Source organism: Saccostrea echinata, unplaced genomic scaffold (assembly GCF_033153115.1).
Source record: "Saccostrea echinata isolate AGI-Se365-2 ecotype Australia unplaced genomic scaffold, CSIRO_AGI_Sech_v1 ptg000018l, whole genome shotgun sequence".
NCBI classification, from domain to species: Eukaryota; Metazoa; Mollusca; class Bivalvia; order Ostreida; family Ostreidae; genus Saccostrea; species Saccostrea echinata.
In genome coordinates this window covers 4,179,755-4,203,710 of record NW_026889767.1, presented here as the reverse complement: position 1 = coordinate 4,203,710, position 23,956 = coordinate 4,179,755, and the positions used below count along the sequence as shown (strand labels likewise).

Genomic DNA, 23,956 nt, shown 5'->3' with positions numbered 1-23,956 from the left:
TGACATAGCATTATCAAATTATTTCTAACCTTTTTATCCAAGGAGAAAGCTAGGCATAATGCATACCATTTTGTAGGGAATTTCTTAGAGATGATATTTCATGACTATTCAGATACCCAACGACTGAGCTTATTAGTAGAAATGGAGGTCAAAGTCAAATAAGTGCAAAATTTTATGGAATTTTTCATTACTTTTTTATCTTCAAGCTAAAAATTAACAATGATGTATGTTGAAATAGGAAATTTGGAATATACTCACAAAAAGAGCATTATACTGTACTACATGAATTACATAAACTTTTTTTTTCAATTCTGCATATAATGACTTTAAAGGGGTTGCTTAGCAACGGGGTATTTTTCAATTTTCGGACAGTAATTTTCGTTTTTTGCTCATCCTAGACACGTTCATGCATTCCATAACATTTTAAAGTCAGATATGAGGTCATAAAATTAAAAGGGATATACAGCAGATAAATTGTCCTAAAGTTTGACCTCATTAACACTATTTTTAGGAGGTTAAAGGTCAAATTAGTGCAAAAATTTCATCAACTTTTTTCAATACTTTTCAATATTCTTGCTAAAATTTTACACAGTGGATGCTGAAATAAAAAATTCTGAATATACTCTGAAGAAATCATCAGAACTGCAATATCCATACACCATTTCATTTCAAGTATATAGCAATTTTAAAATGCTGCAATCACTACGGATATATCATCTAATAGATGACGTAAACAAATTGTGAACAACAAAATCCTGAGAGAAATTTTTAAAAATGAATTAATCTTTTTTTATTTTGCATATCTTGGTTGCCATTCCAAAAATCCATCTAAAATTTGTGAACTGAAATAAGATTTGTAAGATGTGATTGCGTGTAATTCAACGTTAATGACACACATATTAAAATAATATGGTAAAAAAAAGAATTATCATAAATTTCTAATTTTTAACAGATTTCCTGTCTTTACTGAGTTACTTGTTAAAACAATTTTGTCATTTGATAAGCATGAAGAAACCTCACAAGATGGACAATGGATGGAACTTGGAATCTCTTTTTCAAATGAATGGCTTTTGCAATTACAATCCTTTCATTCATCTTATTTATGTGACATGCATTTGCTCATTTTTGCAAGCAAAGGATTCTGGTCTGCTATTCTTCTCATAAACCCTTAGACTATCATGCTATCAAAAGTCAGGATTGTTTAAGTCACCTGATCTTGAATCACAGCTTGCATCATTCATAGAAATAAAGAGCATTTATAAAACATGAAGTATCTGAAAAATAATTAACAAGCAGACATGTTTATTTGTTAGTAAGTTTGCAAGTCTTTATCTGCAATATAGGTTCCAGATTACATTATGTGCACATAATCTTCACGTTGGATGATATGCCATAGCAATTTCAAGAATGGAATGTTATCTTATGAATCATTGTTTACAAGGGTTTTTATTACTGAGACTAGAGAGTCAAGAAATATCCTGAATGAAGATATCTTCATTTACTATAGCACTTGCTGATTGGTCAAATGATGTCAATAAACTCCAACCACAACTTGTGAAAATAATCCTGACTTTTGATAGCAAGATAGACCATGGGTTTGTGAGAAGAACAGCAAATCCCTTCGCCGGTGAAGACGGCATTCACTAGCCATGTTTGATGAGAAACATTTGACTTGGTCTTTCAAGGCAACAATAAATTGACAATGCAAGTAATTAAAAATCAGGTTGTCAAAAATTTGAAGTACAATTTACAAACAGGGTTTCTTGTGTTCTAATTTTTAAAAAAAAAAAAATCACAACCATAATATCAAGTAAATTAAAAAATAAACAGTACTTTCCACTAGTGCAACTTTTTTCCAATTTATGATGCATATTTACTAGCAAATTAAATTGACAGACCCACAGGTCCTATACATTTCATGAAAGATGTGGCTAATAAAGGTTTTTAATTTTTTTTCTCACTCCAAAAAATTAAAAAAAAAAATGACAAAAAGGTCTGGCTGATCAGTGATGTAAAAATTACATAACAGTAACTACATATGTACAACATGTATACAATCTTTCTGTTAAACGAAAACAAATCCATTTTCTTGATGCCATTAAAAATACCCTATACTTCATTGATTTTCCCCCCAACTTTAAATTTAACAAGAAAAATAAACTAATTGATTTCATTACAAGATTTTTCTGGTAACAGTGCTAAAGGGGTACAATAAAGACTTGACATGTCATCTTGGAGGGGAAAAAAAAATAGATGGCATTGGCAATATCTAATGCAAATTTAAACTGTTTAGTCAATAAGTTGAAAAAGTTATGTTTTTATACAAATATACAAATCCAGAAATATTGCAAGCTGAATTCCAAATCAGACTGATTTAATCTTCCACAAAATGTTGAAGACCAGAGCACTTTTACTTTGTGGCCACCATTCTTTCATCAACTGTCATTTCTCTGAAAGACTGGAGGAATTTCTTTGACTTGTCTAAGACATGATCATTTTCTGTCAAGTACATGTAATCAGCTACTATCCTGTAAAAGATTTAAATATTTTGAAACAGACTATGTGAATTTACATATATAAAATTAGAATGCGACAATTAATACATTGATGTAATTTTCCTTTTAAAATAAAAAGTATATTTATGTGATTCATGTAGTTAAATGATTTGGTTAAGTCAATGTATCAGGACTGAGAAATCATCAACCTAGTAATAAACCATCATGATTGAATTATTGAACTAAAAGAAATAGCATACCTGGCTGTCAGGGTTGTTAAGAGAAAGGACCCAATGGACTGAAAACTGTTACTTCAGGGCAAAATTCCTGGGGCAAGGCTGTTCATGTACATGGGAGTGTTGATATATAGCCATCCAGTGAACATAGTTTGTCCATCCATGTATACATGTACATCATGATTCGAAAGTGACTGAAAAATTGAGAAAATGGAATTTCTAACCACATACTTTACTAGATTGAAAATACCACAGCAGTCTATAAAAGACTGCTTGTTCCCTTTCTGGGCATAAATTCGAATAAATATTTTGTGTTTCAATAGTGTGTTTAAATGTATAATCATGAATTATAAATATCATGTGTATCACACACTTTTTTCAAAATATAAATCAAATTCTTAAAAACTTGTGTGAATGCAATGTCAAGAGAATGCAATTAAAATTTCACTTTATTTAGAATTTGTAAAGATACAGACACTTTCACTACCAAAACAAAAATTTACCTGTTCGTTGGTCATAATAAGCACCTGTGTCCCCACATAATGATCTTTCTAGTGCATGGTGGGGTTAGCAATTGGGTCTTCACAGATGAAAGTACTGAAGCATATGGTGCCAGTACCCTAAAAATTCAATGTGCTAGTGTATGTACACACATACTGACAACAACTCTCCATTATTATGCCAACTTGATTTTACTTTGAAAGGTACTTATGGGTGGTCGTCAAAAATATACACTTCAAAAGCAACACAAAATTGGCTGAAATAGTTTCAATCTAAAATACGAGATTCAAACACTGAAACAGGGTAACGCCTAGATCACAGGAGTCAGCAGTTTTAACCATAAAACAATGTAAACACTAACCATTGAGCTTCGCGAGTGAGCTCGCTACGCTCGCGAAGCTCACTGGTTAGTGTTTACTTTGTTTTTTGGATAAAACTGCTGACTCCTGTGCCTAGATACATGAAGACCTAGAACATGTGTACATTTTGTTTTCATTTGAATGTGAATTAATGCGTTTTAAAGATAGTTTTAACTCTTCAGTCAATACTTACTCACCTCTAATACCACAGGAAAGACCGTATTATTTGATGCATTGATGTGATGTTGACATCACATGACATCATCATGTGGTTGTTTACTGCTACAGCGGAAACACGTGGTAATCTCAATTCGTATCAACTCTTACAGTGATGAGTCGTGTAAATGCGAGTTTTTGTGCTTGTTTCAAAGTTGTTAAATTCCGTGTCAGTATACATGGTATAGATCTAATTAAATTTCATATTATGAAAATATATGACATACAGCAACATTAAATCTGATTTTTTTTTTCGACGTAAAGACGTTTAGGGAATCTACATTTCGTATCAACATTATTGTACATGTAATATAGATAAATAAATTCATTATATTAAAAAATTAAACTTCTCAAAAGGTAGAAAGATAGTATATATGTTTTTCAAAACAAAAGATGATATATAGTTTATATACCTTTATGCTTTCATAAAATAAATACAGAGATCTTATTTTCGCGAAGTCGTGTTTTAACGCGCCACCGGTCAAATTGACCGGTGTGGAAGTGGAGGGGTTAATAAAAAAAGTGAACAATAACAACACTACTCCGGGGTTAATAAATTAATTACGTAAATAGCATAGCTAAAAACCTCTTATGCTTAAAAACATCTGCTAGAATGCTACTGTGAGGTCGGAAAAATAATTATTCCACATATTCGCACGAAACCTTACCCGATGTTTTGCATTATATACATATAACCCGAGATATTTCTTCAAATCGGGTAGACCTCACGATTCTAACAGCACTTTCCAAGTAATATAGAACGCAAGCTTTCGTTCTGTACAAATATTATGTTTTGAAGAGTCCGGCTTATTGTTGTTCTTTTACATTATTTTTCACGCCTGGAAAGGCCGGCCGCTATACGTAATTCTACCACAGTTATTGAAGAGATCAAAGAAATGCCGCGGACATTATTCTCCAGTAAATCACGAACGTCATCAAAAAATTATCAGATCAGAAACACATGTCAAACCTGTACAGTTGAAATAAATATTTCACTGTAGAATCTAATACGTATTTAGACCATATCGATTTGTCGTCTTAAGCAGTCTAAACAGTGTGTATTGCCTGAAACAGCTGATAAATATCCGTTTTTATAGCCAAGTGGGGCTGATCCACGGACCTCCCCATAACATTTACTCTCCGTGATTTTACTAATATAGCAGTGAAACAGACAACTGATTTTGTTATCTTACATTCTTAAAAATTAATCAATACATGTTACAAACAAATTTATAGATAATTAAAGGATATTTTTAATCCCGCGAAAGCTGAAATCGTCTGCATTTTATGCAATTGATACAAATAAACAAAAAAAAATGACCCTCTGGTGTTAAATGGAATAGCGAAATCGCGACATGGTGACCTAATTCGTTTCTCTATAGAGGAAACGATCAGCCGTATTTTAGAGCTGTTGGTAGAATAGAAATAAAGTCCTTGTTGTCGTGAATGATGCAGGATAACCTCCTCGGTCTCGAAATGTTGTCTGAAATATAAAAGCCTCGGCTAACGCCTCGGCTTTTATATTTCAGACAACATTTCTCGACCTCGGAGGTTATCCTGCAACATTCACTATAACGCGGACTTTATTTCTTAAATAGCTGACTGTCTTCAATAGAAGATATAATCGATGAAAATAAAAAAAAGTATGCCTGTTTAAAAAATTTTTAAACCATATGAATAACACACAATTTTCAGGGTATTTGCTCCTAACCCCCACCCCCACCCCCCCCCCCCCCACCCCACCCCCTTTTACGTATATTTTACATGCCGTCTTAGCCAAATTCTCATTATGTAAACAACATGATCAATTCTCAAGTTATTTGATGAACAGTTATAACGTCATTGGTCGGAATTTTTTGTCTAAGTGACAGATACGGTATGCCAAAGCAATAAAACATTTAATTTTTGGTATTATTTGAATGCTTCAATTAATTCTCATCAGTTTAATTGCATCTCTAAATACCAATTTTTAGAAAAATTGACGTCATCTCGCCTACTTTGACGTCATTTTGTATCACTGATAAAGTCAGGTCCAAATATCTGAGTGTTTCTTATCACAACTGCAAAAACGTCAGAGGTGGGATCAGGTGCCATGGGGCAGAAAGCATCCCCCCACGACTGGTCACAACCGCCGTGTACTCCTTGTCATGATGGGGAAAACGGAAAAATCCGTAGACACTGAGTGTGTAAATAATTATAATAGCCTAACAATTAGTATGAACAAAAACTTCAGTCAGCATTTGACTTAATAATAGAGTCGCAGTGGTTAGAGCGTTCGCTCTAGAGTCGCGGAGTAAGGAATTGATCGTTACGTCGCGGGTTCGAATCCCACTGTGGGACGTGGAGACAATGTCAATGTAGACAATATGAATGTATCGACCACAGAACTTGCGAAATGATGACTTAAAAGAGACCGTTGTTATTCTTGTTTCATCAACTTGTTTCTCAATAGCTTCCCTCATTTAAGAAAATTGTTCGTGCGTAGAGCATGCTGTTCCGTATCAATCAACTAAGAAACATTACGCCATATGCAGGTGATAAGGGTACCTGCAACAGAAGTAAGGGAAGTTGGTGATAAAAAAGTTAAAGTCATCACGTTTATCATAAAGTTTTGTTGTTAGCTCACCTGATGTAAAACATGTCTGAAGGGTGATTTATAAAATTATCAACTACGAAAATCATACAAAGATGTTCAAGAAATAATAGCATTTCGTAACTTTCAATTACTGAGGGAAAATGTGCATAAACAGTTCGGTCAAACTAACAACAATTATAATTAAATAAATAATGTAATATATATGTTCGTGCAATTGAACTTAGGAAAGAATAAATGCAATTAACTATTTGCTTACACGAATGATAGCTTCTTATACAGTGCATGGAACTAATTTTGTTACAGCATCGATGCTGATTTTTATTTAAATCCTATGCTTTCTGATTCAATGCTAGTTATCCTTATCCTGATGCTACCTTTGCTGTTTTAAAATTAGGTCAATGCTACCGGAAGTAGCATCATGCTACGGGAAGTAGATAATTGAATTTCAGCATTGCAGTGTAAAGCTAATTAATTGCTTTATAAATATAATCATTTTTATCATTATGTTTTATTATATATTAATATCTTGAATTATTGAACAAGTCTTCTTTCTCTGTTCTTAATTTTATTACTGAAAAAACTTCATTGAATTTTCTGATGCTAGAAGGATAATACTGGTTTTAAGTAGATCAATGCTAGTTATGCTAGCTCTATCCTTTGCTTTCTGATGCTGATCCTGGCAATGCTGTTTTTTCAAATGTGATCTTGATGCTAGCTACTTGCTGATGCATGTTTTGATTATGCTAATGCTGATTTATGTAACAAAATTCGTTCCCTGCACTGTATAACCATAACATATGTTTGAAGTTCTGTTTAAGTTGTTGCAATTTTTTGATAACTAATAGAGTACAACGTTATTGACTGAGACCAAGGTCAACAGCGAATGTTTTTGACTCTACAACTCAGCATTGCAAAATCTATAGCATTAGCGTGCACAGTCCAATTCAAGAGTTAAAATAACAACTGTTGGTTTCAGAACAATTTAAAAGCAGTTTACATATACTTTGATATTTTTATCATGCCAACAGCTTAAAATATTTCAATTTAATTGGTGTAGGATTATCAATATAGGGACTTTTTTATCGTCTTTCCTAATTTTGTATCATTGTTTAGTTTAAGAAGAATTTGGATGAAATTTTCTTCGGTGATGGCTGCTTTAAAAAAGTAAACATTTAGTATTGAAATTTATTTTGCAAAACGTTAGCTTAAGCACCAATTTCTCCAACAAAAAGAAGGAAATCACAAGGAATGAAAGGGTCCTTTGCATATTTTTCATTAGCATTCACTGATGTCCAAATGTATTACATATAGTACAGACCAACATCCTCAATTTCTTGTTGTATTTTGACTATTTTTCCTTCCCTTTGACCATTTTTTTTTTTTATAAAGGATGTTAAGAAAGTTCATTCCGTGATTTACATTAGGCTTAAATTTATTCATAAACAACTCATGTGCAATTTTTTTTTTTACTTTTAATAACCAGACAGTCCACCTTTGTTTCTCAGTACATTTTTAATTCTATTTGGCATTGAATTAATTAATAAAATCAAATGTTTCTGAGGTATTTCCCTCCATGCACGTTGAAGGCGGCGACGTAATTGGTCGAAGGACGTTGGGCGCGGATCCTTGTAGGCCTCGCTGTCAAGGATACGCCACAGATTTTCTATGCAAATTAGGTCTGGGGAATTGCCAGGCCATTCCTCTTTGGAAATTAAGTTTGATAAATTATTTTTACACTAATTCTGTGTTACGAGGGCAGTGTGAGGTGTCGCCCCATCATGAACAAGCGTAGCATGTCCCGGATATTGAACCAACTTTTGTTCATCAATCCTGCCATTGTTTTTCTGTCGATTCAGTGCAGGTTTTAGTTCTTTTTGAAGAATTTTCTTAACAAAATAATTTGCATTTATAGTTTCACTGACTGGACTTGGACAAACCATGAACTCCCATTGCACCCCATATCATGACTTAATACATGAAATATTTTGTAGATTCGTCACTAAAAATGTAGTTCTCCCAGTCTTCATTCGTCAAATGCTTGTGATCACGAGCAAATTTCAATCTCTTCTGCCGTTGTATCTTCGTCAGTACCTGATTTCTTGATCGTTTAAATGCCTTCCCTTTTTTATCACCATTCGAAAATAATTGAATACTGTTACATACCCACATTAAAGCCTGAGTTCCTTACTGCATTTTCTTGTCCATTTTCCTCTCTTTTTTTATTTTATGTTCTCCACTTTCCTCTTTACAACGACTACTATCTTCGACGGTCGGCCAGATCGGTTAGCTGTTTATTTTGCTCTCGCCTTCTTCTCCACTTCCTTACCAATCGCTCACTTTTACACAGTTGTTTAGCCACATCCTTCACACTTAATCCTGCATCTAATAAAGCCAAAGCTTGAGCTCGTTTGTTTACAGTATCGACACTTGTACATGACGTCTACTTTTCCACCGAACTCGTCATTTTATTTAATGACGTATTAGACATAAATGTTTACAGGACTCTATATAAAGTAACATAACAGAGTGCATATATGGAAGGATAACTGCTGATATGATGAGACATATTCTACAGTTTTACCAAAATATTTTTTTAACAGAAATATTGCTTTTATCAATTTATTTTTCAAAATAAACAAACAGAACGAACTTTCTTATCACCCTTTATTTGTATAATTTGAACAACAGTTTGAGTTGATAATCTGCATCGTTCAATAAATCGATGTGAACTTTCAAACTACAAGTATATTTATTCTTAAATAAAACCATCAATCATCCAAACAATTTAAGTAATGAAAAACAGCCTGGAAAACATAAGTATTTCTTAACGAAATATGTATGTGTAGCTCTATTGCAGAACACCGTGTGTAAGCTTAACAAATGTATGTAAAAAAAAAAAAATAGAATTTCAGCTTGTAAGCAAAACAATTGATCTTATTTAAGAAAAATAACACAATCATTTTTTTCTTCCGAAATTAAAATGCATGTATCCTTGCTTAAATAGATGCCTCTCTCACAGAAGAAGTGATATCTGTTTAGTAAGACAATTTTATGTTTGACCAAGACACATGATTTGGTAAAAAGTGGGAAAATGTAACTTAACAGTTCAATATAAAATTTGAAAAAGTTTTAGAAATCTATGAATTTACGTTACTGTAAAGTTTCCTGGAACCTTTTAAAAAAACTATTGTTACATTTTACACAACTGAAATTTTCTTATTAGATTTAATTTGATTGATTGATTGATTGATTGTTATTGTTTAACGCCGAGTCGGCAATATTTCAGCCATATTTCAGCGATAGATTTATTTGAAAGAAATATTGAAAAAATAGCAATGTAACTCTTCTGTGTTGGAGTTAATAAAATCTGTTTGCGGTACATTGTATGTATCTTTAAATAGGTTTAATACTATTGAATAAACGACAAGAAAACAACAACAAAATCTTTACTGATTGATTTCATTGCATATACGTTTTCTGGTCGTATAAGTGGACACGACTTTGTTTTTATGAAATTTACTTTGGCTGTCATTTCAGCTTGGGCAAGCCACAATATATCAACATTCCTCAGCAAACAATCTCAGTGTTCAACTTCAACTGTTCAACACAAATTACAAAATTCAATTGTTTGTATTCTACCTCTTCAACACGTATCTGGACTTCTACTCTTTAGTCAGCATCAATATTATTTAACGAATATGCAAGCTGAATCAGCATAACTTCGGAAAAAGGCGGTCGTTGATTAAGAATTCAACAAAAGTTACTTTCACATGTAGTCATCTTCACCCGGGAAAAGGCGATCAAGTACGACTTATATCTTAGAATTTTTCTAAATATTCATTTGCTTTTCTTGAGAATAATAAAGGTGCCACGCAATACGCCACCTGGACATCAATCCTCAGCTATTTGATGTCCACAGTCATCAAAGTGGGGAAGTGGCAACCTGAATTAGTCAGTGCCCACTTCCTTTTTAACTAACTGTATAAACAGCCTCTGGTGTGGTTAAACGTTTCCAAAGATTCTTGAAATGTAATAAAAAACAAACAGTTTCCTAAGTCTTATAAGTGCACTCGTTCTCCCTGAATAAATCTGAATAAATGGTTCCAATCGTTTGATTAAAAAAGCCTCATCTTTTAAAAAATGTGTAGTAAACCAGCTAAACTCAAACAGTGTAAAACATTACTATATCGAACATTGATATTCCGAATACCAAGAATATCTCGAAGTCTCTCGAAGTGAGTTTGAAGTCCAAACCATTTTTGTCATATGTATGTCAATTAAAACTCGATATCTCAAATCAGGTTTTTCCTGTCCCCGTTAAGTTTGAACTTTAGGAGATTGTCTGTTTTTACGAATGATTATTACTTTGCTTCGAGCTATCATATCTGCAAGAAAATTTCTTCAAAAACCTTTTAATATAAGATAATTCCAGGCTTTTTTTTTTTTAATAAAAAATGACTTATTAATAAATGCTCTTAAGAAGGTTAATCTACTTTGTTTGTTTGATCTGTTGAGACGAGTCTTTTGATCTACAGCTGAAATTTTATTTACATTAGAATAAAAATATTGGTGGTTTCTATACATGAAATATATGGAGATAACGAACAGTATTTAAGCTCAAACGTCCATTAAACAATACAAAATAGGAACATATTTTTAATGGAAATTTGTACATAAATCAATTCTATCTGTGTATTTTTGCTTGCTTAATTCGTCTAATTTATATTTTTTTAATTGTATATTTTTCATTTTATTATCCTCAGATATATGCTACATATGCATTTAAAATGCAAATGCCTCAAAATAATAATGATCTTATACGTCGCTACATGTATTTGCCACTTTAAATTGATGTATTTTTCAAATAAAAAAACCTGTTGAATACTTTTGATGTTGATGGTGTCTTAAAATTTGCTTTATTACTTTCATTTCAAAACATACTTGTGAAGCGATTTAGGGAACATGCATTGGCCATAGACTAAATGTACAGGTGAATATAAAATCCTGCGCTTGAGGATAATAATCGCTTATAATAACAATAATGGTATGGATTTCAAGTTAAATTAACTTGAATACCGCACATAAGATCAGGAAGAATATATATATATATATATCTATATATATATATATATATATATATATATATATAACAAATATGGAAATAATATTTATTCCTTATTTTCCTCGATCTTTTTTTTCAGTCAATTAACTGTGGATCAAAAACATTTCCCATTAAGAAAATACATGTAGGATATTTAAAAATACAGTATAAGGTTTGACTTTGAAAACGATCAAATTTTGCTGTTTTAAATAAAAACAGTACATTTATAGAACTGAAATTACGGAGAAAATAAAATTTACGTTGTTTTCTAGAACATCTATCATTTTAGGAAACACTTCTAAAATATTGCTTCGGGTAGATACACTTTACAGGTAACTGTAAATGATAGCATGATACATGTAATACAGGTTAAACAGATATTCGTCAAAATTTTAAGTCAAAATATGGATAAGAAAGTAGCATAGATTGTATTATAAATATATCAAATTTGGAATGGACTGCATTTGACATATTGAGCAGTTTTAGCAGCAAGTGTAAAGCTGAAAGGGTGAAACATTATATTTCAGAAAAAAAAGCATTGTATCAAAACTTGTTAAAATTGATCGTTAAAATTAATTAAAAGATTGACTCAAAAAAATACATTTAGATTAATCTATCCACCTTTAGAACTTGGAAAAGTCGAGCAAAAAGAAAAACCCCTCTACTGTTGTCGGCGAACCAAACAGGTATTGCTTTATTATCATCTTATGCTTCCAGTTAGAGGATTTTATAAGTTATTGTTTACGGAAATCTGGCAGCTTCCAATATCTATTTAAAACTGAGATTACCTCCCTTATTTGAATGTTTGTACTTTGCTTCAAGATACCATTTCTAAAATCTAATATGCTGGGCTTTGACATTTAATCTCCAATTTACAGAGATATTTTAGAGATGCATGTAACAAAACCATTATTTTCTATGACTTTGTAATAACTTCACTATCATTCATTTCTGTAAGAATATATACAGGACCACCATTGGCGAAAATTTTGCTTGGTTTACCATGTATTTTATTGAAACATGAATAGGAATACACTAAAGGTTACTAGATTTTCAAATTTAGGACAGAAGTTAAACTGAAGACCTCATGGGAACTTCAAGAAATCACTGAGACACATTCGATGAAATCGCAGGAAATATCCACAGGAACTGATGTGTCAAGAATCTCCCCGAAAAATATCAGTGAACGTCGTCCAAATATATTACCTGAATTTCATCGGCAAGTATAAAAAAAATAGAATAAAGTATATGGCCGATTTTCTTCAGCAGTACTTATGTTGTATTTCATGTACGAAGAGATGTTAAAGTTTCTCTTTATAAAATCCACCTCACGGACAACAGGTAATTTATGATCAGTAAAATTCTTCTTATTCTAGAATTTTTTGATGTTTCGCTAGAGAGTCTTAATTATGTTGTAAATTCTGACATTCTTCAGGAAATATCTACTAGGGGTAATCCCTGCAGATTAAATAAAAATCATTAAAAATGCAATTGTTCTATCTGTATTGCATCACCAAAAAACGACATGCTTTAGGATTTTCGACAAAATATCTACTATAAACCTTTTTACAGGTTTATTTTCCATCGTTTTCTATACATTGCTTTCTATACTTTTTCAGTCAATTAAAAGAATTCAGCCACAATTCAATTCAGAGGAAAATAGTTTTCATGTTTGACGACCTGATAAAGATAATTGAGAGTGAGGAATAAGACACAAAACTGCGGCAATGCTTGGAAAATGCATCTCCAGATTGTATGACCTTTATCGCAAAGCGAAAGAAGGATATTTTAAGATCAGATCATGGAATCGTGGTTGCAGGTAGAATTAAACAATCTTCAGAAAATTAAATGAAATGAATTTATGTTGCTTCACCTATTAGATTAGCTACATGTACATCAATATATCCTGTATTTGCAATTCCTAGAAATTAGGTATTTAATAAACTTTTTACTGACAGTCATTACAACTTTTAATTTTTCAGGAGAAACGAGTGCCGGGAAATCCACACTTATTAATAAAATATTAGGAATAAAAATCTTTAAAGGAAGAAACATGGAATCTACGTCTACAGTTTGCAAAATACGAAATTCTGAAAAGGTAGTAATAAGAACGGAGTTAGAAACTGGCGAAGTTGAGGTCAAATATATTGGTGATATTGATGTAGAAACAAAAGAAGGAAAAAAATCTCTAAGAGACACTTTGAAGGAACTTACAGACATGACCGTTCGAAAAGGCAGCAGCAAATATAAAAGTGTTGATATTGGGATACCAGTATCCTTTCTGAAGGTACCAAATTGATTGAGTTTGTAAAAAATCTAAAATCATAATTGAAGTTTTGAGTTGATATCATAAGTCTGAATTTTTTATTTCTAATTCTTTGATTTTATAACCGTATTTTTCTTCAAAATAACGAAAAATATTTTTCGTTACTCAGGGTAATACAATAATGGTTGATACACCAGGTATTGGAGGTTCTGGAAAAGTTAGTCAGAAAGTAATGGAATACTTGCCTAATGCAGTTTCTTTCATTTTCGTGATTAATGTGGCAAGTGCAGGCGGAATGCAAAGAGACAGGGTAATTAAGATTTCTCAATGTTAAGAAAAAATAAAGTATTATCAATAGAGAGAGAGTATCATATGGTTCTGTAGCATTCCAATGTCCCATACGTTGAACAATAATTTAAATTTTCTCATATCATGAAACTTTCCAAGATTTCGAAAAAAAAATGTAAGGTTAATAGACTTTAGCAACGTGTCAATAATAGCACCTCAAAAACGATAAACAGTTTAGTTGATCTTTAACGTTTGATTTGCGATTTTGTTGTTAAAAGGGAAAAGAAACGGGAAATTTTTATGAGGTCAATCCATAGGTATATCAACTTCACAGAATACATATCGACTTGGCAAGAAGTGCAAAATTGATACACTGATTGTATTTCTGTGAAGTTGATATATCTATGGGTTGACGAGTCAAGGGGTTTCATCTGTTATATTTTTTTCTTTGGAATAAAAAAATAAACAAATAAATTCGTTATAAGATTTTGTAAGTTTTAAAGACCTCTTACTATTTTAAATACATCTTTGGATTTTCCCTAAGTTGATTTTAGTATCTCAAGTCATTATTGTAAAATGTAACTTTGCACGTGATATCAAGCAAATCAATCAGATTTCTTGAATTACAGTGTATACAGTAAAAGAAGGAATACTTTAAATACTGTTTCTTTTACCTTTTTATACGTACATGGGTTAAACTTTGTGACCATAACATTTGGTATGATATTCTTAGCATTTTGAATTTTAGTTCACTTGAGCCGAAGACTTAAGGGAGCTTTTCTGATCAAAGAGTGTCCGGCGTCCGTCCGTCGTCTGTAAACTTTTCACATTTTCGACTTCTTCTCAAGAACTACTGGGCTAATAATAATCAAACTTGCCACTAAGCATCCTTGGGTGAAGGAGATTCAAGCTTTTTTTCACAGAGCACCTTGCCCTCTTTCAAGGGGAAATAATTAAGAATCCGTGAAAATTTGGTGGCATCTTTTAAAAATCTTCTCCAGAACCACTGCCAAGAAAAGATGAAACTTATGTGAAAGCTTCATTACATACCCTAGATTCAAATTTGTTCATATCGTAACTCCCGGGGGAAGGGCGGGGCCTCAAGAGGGGGTCAAAGTTTTACATAGGAATATATAAGAAATATCTTTAAAGATCTTCTTCTCAAGAATAGCAAGGCCATGATTAGTCATATTATTTAAGAAGTATCCTCAGGTAGTGTAGATTCAAGTTTGTTCCAACCATGACCCCTGGGGGTTGGGCAGGTCCACAAAAAGGGGGGGGTCAAAGTTTACCATAGGAAATATATAAGAAATGTTTTTAAAAATCTTCTCAAGAACAGCAAAGCCATAATTAGTCATATTGTTTAAGAAGTATCCTCAGGTAGTGTGGATTCAAGTTTGTTCCAACCATGTCCCCTCATGTGGGTCAGGGCCACAACAGAGGGGCAAGACTTCAAATAGTGGAATGGCCTGAGAGCCCTTGGAATGGACAAGCTTAGGGGTTTATAAGGCAAAGCTTTGGGAAAGTCAGGCACTCAGAAGGCAGCTGAAGATGTTGGATGATGGATCAGCAATAAAGAAGTTTGGGTTTTCCATCCTAATAGCAAAAATTCTATGAAACGAAATACATAACAGATGTGTAGGTGTTGAATACTCAGTATATTTAGACATAATTTCGATTTATTACTATTAGCATGTAGGGTGGGATGTGTCCTAATTTATGACCTTGAATTTTGGTAAGAGTTATTTCCCTCTGTAATTAATTAATGAAAAAAAAATCAATTTAAAAATCTTACCTGTTAAAAAAATCATTTTTAATTGTCATTCTACGAGGGGCATTTGAAAAGTTCTGAGAACTGCTTGCTAAAATATTAACCATTACACGGAAGTTAAGAAGTTTGTAACCATTGAAAAGAGCTGGAAAAAATTTCACCTATATAAACGTCATTTTATTTTTATTTTTGACGTAATAACTCCAAAAATGACGTCAGAATCTCGAATGTTTAGCACACTGAAAAGTCGCGCTTTTTGTCCACATGAGAACATCGAAAAAGTGCTGTCAAAGGCTTCTTTGAAAAGATATTTCAGAGAAAAATTGTGTGGAGGTAGAGAAAGACTGTAAAAATGTCACAGTAAATCAGTTATTCCATATTTTATTTTTTTTGCTTAGTTAATAAGCACGGTAATTTTATCTTAGGCGTTCATAAAATATCATTATTTATATGATATAGATGGATTTTCGGGCTATTATATAGCTCTCCCCTATATTAAATAAAAGATATTCTATATAAAATTGAAGTGTAACAATGCAGTTTTCCATAAATGTATCTTGAGTGTCAGGACTCTTACCGTGTACGAATAAGACGTACAAACGTCTTCCCCCGGACTTGTGTCTGTGCGTATTTGTTAATATTATTTAAACTTCGGCGATCCAAAACTCACTATTGCTTTTGACTTTCGACTTAAAAAAATAAATCTGAGTTTCTTTGCTATGTACAATCTTATTTATTTTCCATGATTTAAAATTTTCGAACATATCGAGTTACGGCGGGGTAAGAACTACACCGGCGCCATTTTGGTTTTTACGAGAAAATATAGGACACCCCTCGCTTAGCCTCTCTTGAGCTTTAAATGTTCCCGCAAAATTGGTTAAAACACCTGACAAATTAATGCCAGCCAACTCTGTAAAATCGTCCAATATTCTCCTGTTATTGTCAACTTTTTGATTTCTCACAGCAGCCTCTTTTTTACCCAATATTTTGCACGAGATTCGATAATAACATGCTATGTTTGACACACTCTTAAACCATCTCAGAACTATAGGAGCTTCTAAATATAACTTCATGTGATTGGTTGTAGTCTATGTAAACATTTTTCCAACTGGCAGTTGTGTCCGTTAGCTTGCATCGGAGTAATAAACAAAAGTTGACTTTACAATTTTACTTCACTGAAATTGTGTCTCTTGTTACGTCATTTTTATGATCAGTATGCTAGATATTCGAGATTCGGAAGTCATTTTCGGAGTTATTACGTAATAAAAATTACAAAGTGACGTCACAATATGTATATTTTTGTGATCTGTCCAATGATATAAAATTCAGTAATTTCCGTTACAAGGTTAATATTTTATCAAACAGTTCTCAGAACTTTTCAAATGCCCCTCGTATTTCTATTCTATTTTAGTGCATTTTTTCACTACAGTATTTATTGGTTGTCTTATTTTTTTTATTTTTTTAAAAAAGAATTGTTCCATAGACTTCAATGAAATCTTTGTTAAGTACTTAAGTTCTGGGTGTAGTAAATCTGAAGAAGATTGAGACAACTGATTCTTATTTATCAATAGCCAGTGCGCTCAGGTGAGCGATGTAGCCCATGGCTCTCTTGTTACAATATTTTATCCTTTTCAGAGATGGTTTTCTGCCTGATGAGTTCATTTTATTATAGTTCACATACTCTAAATTTGATTCTGACATCTTTAAAATAATAAGTATAGGGTTGAAATCCACTATTCCCCAAGATGTGTAATACATATTTTAGGCATTGCGAGGATTTGTTGTCTGTTTGCCTTAAGACCCTTCCAAAAATTTTACTCATTTTGAGACGCCTCCTGTTGCCAATGGAGGGCTAGAAATGAAGATCTGTACATGTATATGACACTAGTGATCATCGAGCAGTAAGGAATCTTTGTTGCACAAGCGTCTACTACAAAACGGGGTCTCGAATTTTTGGGGTCATACCTGAAGGACTTGTTTCAACGTCCCACAGTAGGATTCTAACTCGAAGTATAAAGGTCAACGCTCTATAAAACATCTCGAAGCGAATCTTGGTTAAGAAACCTGTGCAAGCTCTGGACGTCCATTGATACAATACATATCGGGAGCAGAGCAAACACGTATACCTCTAAAAACATCAGAGGTATGATAAGGTGCCATGGAAGAGTCAGCATCTTCTGTCGACCGGGCACAGTCGCCGTATGCTCCTTGTCATGATTGGTTAATAACAGAAAAATCCGTGGACAATTCAGGTCCTTGTATCGTCCAAAGAACTTGCGAAATATTGACTTCAAACGACACTGTTCACATCCTTGTTTCATCAACTTGTTTGTCAATAGCTTGATTTGTTTTAGAAATTTTTCGTAGAGCGTGCGCTTGTGTATCGAATCAACCATGAGACATAAACTCCATTTGCAGTTAAATGCTCATTTTTGTGTATTTAAGAATCTATTGTCAGTAGTCACTTCTAATAAAGATGACACATGTATGAGATAAATTATAAGTTTAACTGATTGTTTGTGATTAAATTTAACGCCATTTTTCACGTTCAATTTCAAATAATATATCTTGTTTCAAAGGAATATAAAATTATATTTCAGAGTGTGTTTTCAAAGTACCTGTCTGTAGGGAAAAAAAACTCATCTATCCATTTAAGAATTATGTCGGATTTGGGGGAAAGGAAGAAATGTTTAATGATGACCTTGTGCTGAATATACGTATTTCACTTGTAGAAATACAATTGATTAAAGAAATCTCGTTAAATTTTATTTCACTCGTTAATTTTAAAGAAAAACATAATTGTTCGAAGCATTGACTTAATGCGACATACTTGAAAAAGATTAACATTCAAAAGCGCATATGGGTGGCATAAACTTTATATAATATATAAGAAGTCTTCCAATAATGGAATATTTATTTCCCTGATTTGCATGCCTATTTTTACAATGTATTATTATTTCTATTGTTGGAAACATATAATATTAATAATAGAAACATTACTCTATTTAACCACAGCTTCCAGAAATACTGAAATCAATTATCAACTTGCAAATAGATGGCGAAATGCCTTGTTTTGATCCACGTAGCGTCATCTTTATAACGAACAAATGGGATTCAATAAAAAATGACCCGGATGACAGCAGCGATGAAGATGATGTGAAAAAGACATGGAAAAAAATAACAGACAGCATTAATAGAAACTGGCCTTCAGTCAGGAAAGAAAATATCTTCAAAATGAATTTAATAGATGTAAGATTTCCACTACTGCATTTATGTTTGTCATTTTCGTACGCATCAGAAAAAGAGCAGTTTTATTATTCAACCAATCAAGATTCTGAATCTTAAGGATTAAATGTTGTTTATTTTTATAGATTTGTTTTCTTCAATCAAGTAATAGAAAAAAAAAGTTCTTACCAAAATCAGGGGTGTGTGTGCAATCTGAATAATACTAATTAATATACACTGCTAAATTTTGATATACATGTGTGATTTTGGTATCTGAAATATAGAAATCATCATTAAGGGCCTACTGATATCAGTTTTCTGTATCTAAATAATAAAAGTAGTAACAAAAAAAAAAAAGAAGTAATTAAAGCTATATTTTTGAAGAGTGTGCAGCTTGCACTTTTCATAAGAATTTCAATGAAATGTGAAGATAACTAACAGACACCATGCTCAAAAGGCAATATGAACTTTGAGGAAGGAAACACGGACCTTTAGGAATAAAGGTGGGAGTGGGTGCAATGAAGAAGTGAGCTTCCCCTGTCGACCGGTCACACACGCCGTGTGTTCCTTTTCAAGGTTGAGCAAACGGAAAAATCCGTAGACGATGTAGTGTGAAAATAAGGGTCCAACAATATGTACGAAAGACGTAAGTCAGCTTTCGACTTAAAGGCAGATTGTATTTGCAAACAAGGTCATAATATCGACCATAGAATGTGCGAAATGTTGATTCTAAATGAGATAATTGATTTCTTGATTATGATTTTTTTTTGGATACAGAGGCAGGCGACTGACAGATAAGTTGATGTTTTGGGGATTTTAACAACGTCATTTAAAGTCAGCATTTCGTAAATTCTATGCATATTATTATAATGACCTATTAAGCAAATATAACCTGTCATTGAGTCTTATTTTGGCTGACGTGTTTCATACAAATTGTTAGGCTTTTTATACTAAATTTGACTAAGAAATGTTTTGTCTACATGGTCAATAAATAGGGCTCAGCACGGGTGTGACCGGTCGACAGGGGATGCTTACTTCGCCTAGGCACCAGATCCATGCGCTGGAATTTCCGGGGTCTGTGTTCTATGCCATGTTCACAGATTTGTATTGTGTGTATGATGTTTTTGATATAGATCACTATTCATTATCTTCCCCTTTTCATTTAATTATCAACTTATTTGTCAAAACCTGCCTCCTCTCGAAATTTTCCTTAAGAAGAACATGCTCTTGAGTATCGAATCATTTGGGAGACATAAACTCCACTTGATTATAATAATGGTATAATGTTATATAATCCATTTTTCGATGTCAGATAAATATTAGCAGTTTATAAGAAGATAGAAAGAACAGTGGAATAAATATGTTTTATTTTATAGGTATACAGAGAAGACTCTTCGACAATAGAATTTGAAAAATTTCGCAAGGCTTTGGAAAAAGTAATAAAGGAAAATGAAAACATTAGGCTCACACAGCACTTCAGGTAACTTAGCCATGAAATGTTCTTTTTTTTTTTACTATTGTGAATTAAAGTGTGCATTATGGCACTATGCCAGCCTGTAGTGTATAAAAATGAACTGTAGTTTCTTTTATTAAAAGATGTGTATCATGGTTCACTTTTTGTAAATTAAAGTTTCATTGATACTGTAATGAACTATACTTTAGAAAAAGTATCTTTTTCCTGTGGCATGCTACCAAGTATAAAGCCTTTTAGTTATTAGTCCCCTAATGGGTAAAAGCGAAGGGGACTATAGGTTTCCTCTGAGTCTGTCCGTCCGTCTGTCTGTCTGTCTGTCTGTCCAGCTGTCCCTCTGTCTGTCTGTCAGTCTGTCCCACTTGGTTTTCCGCACTTTTTCCCTAAAGCAAATATTGAGCTGATTTTTGGTATGTGAGTGTATCTTAATCATTTACAGAAAAGTTTGCATTTCGTTCCGCTTCATTGATTTTTGACAGAATTACGACCTTTTCAATTTTTAAGAGTTTTCCGCAATTTATTTCTAAACGTTTGCAGATATTGAGCTGATTTTTGGCATGTGACTTTACCTTGATTAGTCATAGATAAAGTTTGCATTTAATTCCGTTTCAATGATTTTTGACGAAATATGGCATGTTTTATTTTTAACGGGAACCAGATTACACTTGCCGGTAGGGGACTAGTATTGCTAATGCAATACTTTCAGAATGCTTGTTACCTTGAAAGTATTTTTATCTAGATTTCCTCTTCCATATTGTGTTATACTGAGTTATATTGATACATGCATTAAACCCACCTATATTAAAGTTGGGATATCGATTTCATGCACGATCATCTATGCACAAGCTTCCACACTCCATGGATGTTAGTTCGAGAAGAAACAATTTACAGTATATTCCTGAATATTGGAAAAGGAATCATAATCCCTTCATTTGGCGAGGAGCACAGTTTGTGAATTTGATTCCTATCTTTTGTTTATATGTTGCTGAAAAAACATGTACAGCCCTTGATGAACTATCTGCTCGCAAATTCACTTTATTCTTCAAGTTATTTTTGCGATGTTAAGTACTCGCGTAAAATAATAAATCTGAGGTAATGCACCCCGTGACCTGAATTTTAAATGTAATATATTTTGATCGGTCAATATCCGCTTCTCCAAAGGCAATATGTAATCAAAATTGTAATCAAAATTGACAGTGGTACTTGCATAACCATGCAATATTTCAGTCTATTATATTTCAGACTATTATATTCTGGGAGGGTAATTTTTCCTCCTAAAAACACTCAAGTTAATGTTAATTAAGATAGAGGTGCTATTCATATCATTTATTCATATCATTTATGTTTTTTTTTTTCTTTCAGGTATCTGTGTACACTCTTGGAAGATGTACGCACAGGAGTACGCACAAGACAAGAATTGACAAATAAATCAAAAAATGAACAAGAAAGGAAAAGCAGAGAGCATCAAATGAAAATTAATATGTTGAGGAACCATTGCAAAACGGTAATTATTGTGATCACCCTGTAAAAATTAGAATAACATTGGAACTACCTATGAAATAATTACCGAACCAAATTCTCGAAATCGTTATTCGTTGGCCTTACTGAACAGTTAATATATAGAATACACAACACATAGTGTGTCACGGTCGTAATAAGTTTTATCAAATTACTTTGATAAGAGGAAAACTGTGCATTTTGATGTCTGAAAGTTATTTTGTGAAATTTTGTGGGTTTTTTTTTTTTTTTGTCTGTTTTTTAACCTCCTTAAGAGAATTTTTCACTAATATTGAGGTGCCACCACTTGCCGATGGAGGGCTGCAAATTTAGACCTGGCTCCGGGGCCATAAAACTTAGATGAGCTCACTTCTTAGTCTCACTTTTCCACTATAAATTCCTTTTGTAAAAGTGAGACTGAGATCAAAAGTGAGCTTAGCTTTATAGCCCCAGTGCCTGTACTCGGCACGTACGGCCTATGAACATTGAGGGATCCTCTCTTTGCCAGTGCCTACTGCGACACGGGACCTCAGTTTAACCAGTTTCATCCAAAGGACCGGTTTTCATATCCTGCACTTTGATCCGCGAGTCTAGAGCAAATGTTCTAACCACTGGGTCAAGCGTGCGACTGAGAAATTGTGAATTTCTTGCATTCAGTGCTAAATTTGAATAAGCTGAATTTATCTGCCAAATAAGTTAACGTTCAAACACTGTCGCTAGTACTTCTTTAAAAACACAATTGACAAAAATAATTTCAGTAAACAAATATTTTCCCGACATTTTCAAGCCAATCATAGCTACTTTGCAATGTTATCACATTTCTAGAAACTAAACTCAAACTTTCATGGATTTTGAGGATCATTGTGTACATTTTTATTGCAAATTAGATCACATGATTATATTTTAATCCTATATAATGCTCCGGAATACAATTTTACCTGTAATAATCACATTTTTCAGTATTCCTTTTTCAGAGAAGCAATGACTGGCGACAGCGCATCGAAAGCTTTATAGAACAAGAAGCAAATGAAAGTTTTAAATATATGTCATCTGACATTGGTAAGGAAAGAATCCTTAATCCCAAAGGCTGGGAACCAATAATGGAGGTAACATATGTTCCTAACAAACTTTGTGACGACGTTCGGGATAGGATTAACCACTATATAAATGAAAAAGTACGGTCCCCTAAGGTTGTTGAAGAATTCAAGAACATCAAAGACGAAATATTGGAGTTCTATAAAGAAATGTCCTCAGAAATAGAAAAAATGGAAAGGTACTAACCAAGAAAAAAGCTCACAAAGGGAGGCAACTTCCAAAGAGGAATCAGTCGCACCTTATGTAGCTGGGGTGATTGCTACATCTCCAATATGGTTCCCACTGCTAGCTGTTGGTTTTGCAATTGCTGTAGCTTCGGTACCCTTTGCTGCACCAGTCCTTGCCTTTTTAAGCAGAGATAGCAGAAAAAAGAAAATAATAGATGAAGAATATGAAAAATATAAATCGGTATTTAGATGCAAAGTATGTAATGCACTGGAAAGCAATCACGGAGATGCATTGAATAAATTGATATCAAAGGTCACGAATGTTATTTTGCAAAGAAGAATAAAATTTATCGAAGAAACGATCAAAGAGCTTTCTCAAAACCGGGAGAAAATAATTGCGAGCCAACAAAGTTTAAAGCTCCTGGCAGAACAGATCAAGTTTATTAAAGATATGGCAGAAGAAATAAAGCAAGCATAATACACCCGTACATCTGATTAAATGTGAAATAAAAAGTCAGAAAGAAAAAGTGAATGTATAATTTTATGAATTGTAACATATATTTTCATGTGTTTATGGACATTAAAAGTAGGTCCAACGAGATAGAGTACTTCATAATGAAATATTTCACTTTAACCAAAGTTTCTGTGGAAGGTTGAAAAGGAGCGCATAAA

The 23,956-nt window shown here is 32.9% G+C and overlaps 1 protein-coding gene across 1 annotated transcript; it reads left to right on the top strand.

Annotated features, from left to right (window-relative positions):
• Positions 1–12,802: 12,802 nt before the first annotated feature.
• LOC133189451 (uncharacterized) lies at positions 12,803–23,302 on the top strand. Its single transcript, XM_061324822.1, has 8 exons — positions 12,803–12,845; positions 13,216–13,323; positions 13,487–13,791; positions 13,940–14,080; positions 18,845–19,078; positions 20,431–20,534; positions 21,888–22,029; positions 22,997–23,302. The coding sequence occupies exons 1-8, from the start codon at positions 12,803–12,805 to the stop codon at positions 23,300–23,302; spliced, it is 1,383 nt and encodes a 460-aa protein (XP_061180806.1).
• Positions 23,303–23,956: the final 654 nt, after the last annotated feature.

Coding starts and splice junctions, on each gene's coding strand:
- LOC133189451 (XM_061324822.1), top strand. CDS start 12,803: ATGTTAAAGTTTCTCTTTATAAAATCCACCTCACGGACAACAG. Junction 13,792..13,939: donor TACCAGTATCCTTTCTGAAG/GTACCAAATTGA, acceptor TTCGTTACTCAG/GGTAATACAATAATGGTTGA. Junction 14,081..18,844: donor GCGGAATGCAAAGAGACAGG/GTAATTAAGATT, acceptor ATTTAACCACAG/CTTCCAGAAATACTGAAATC.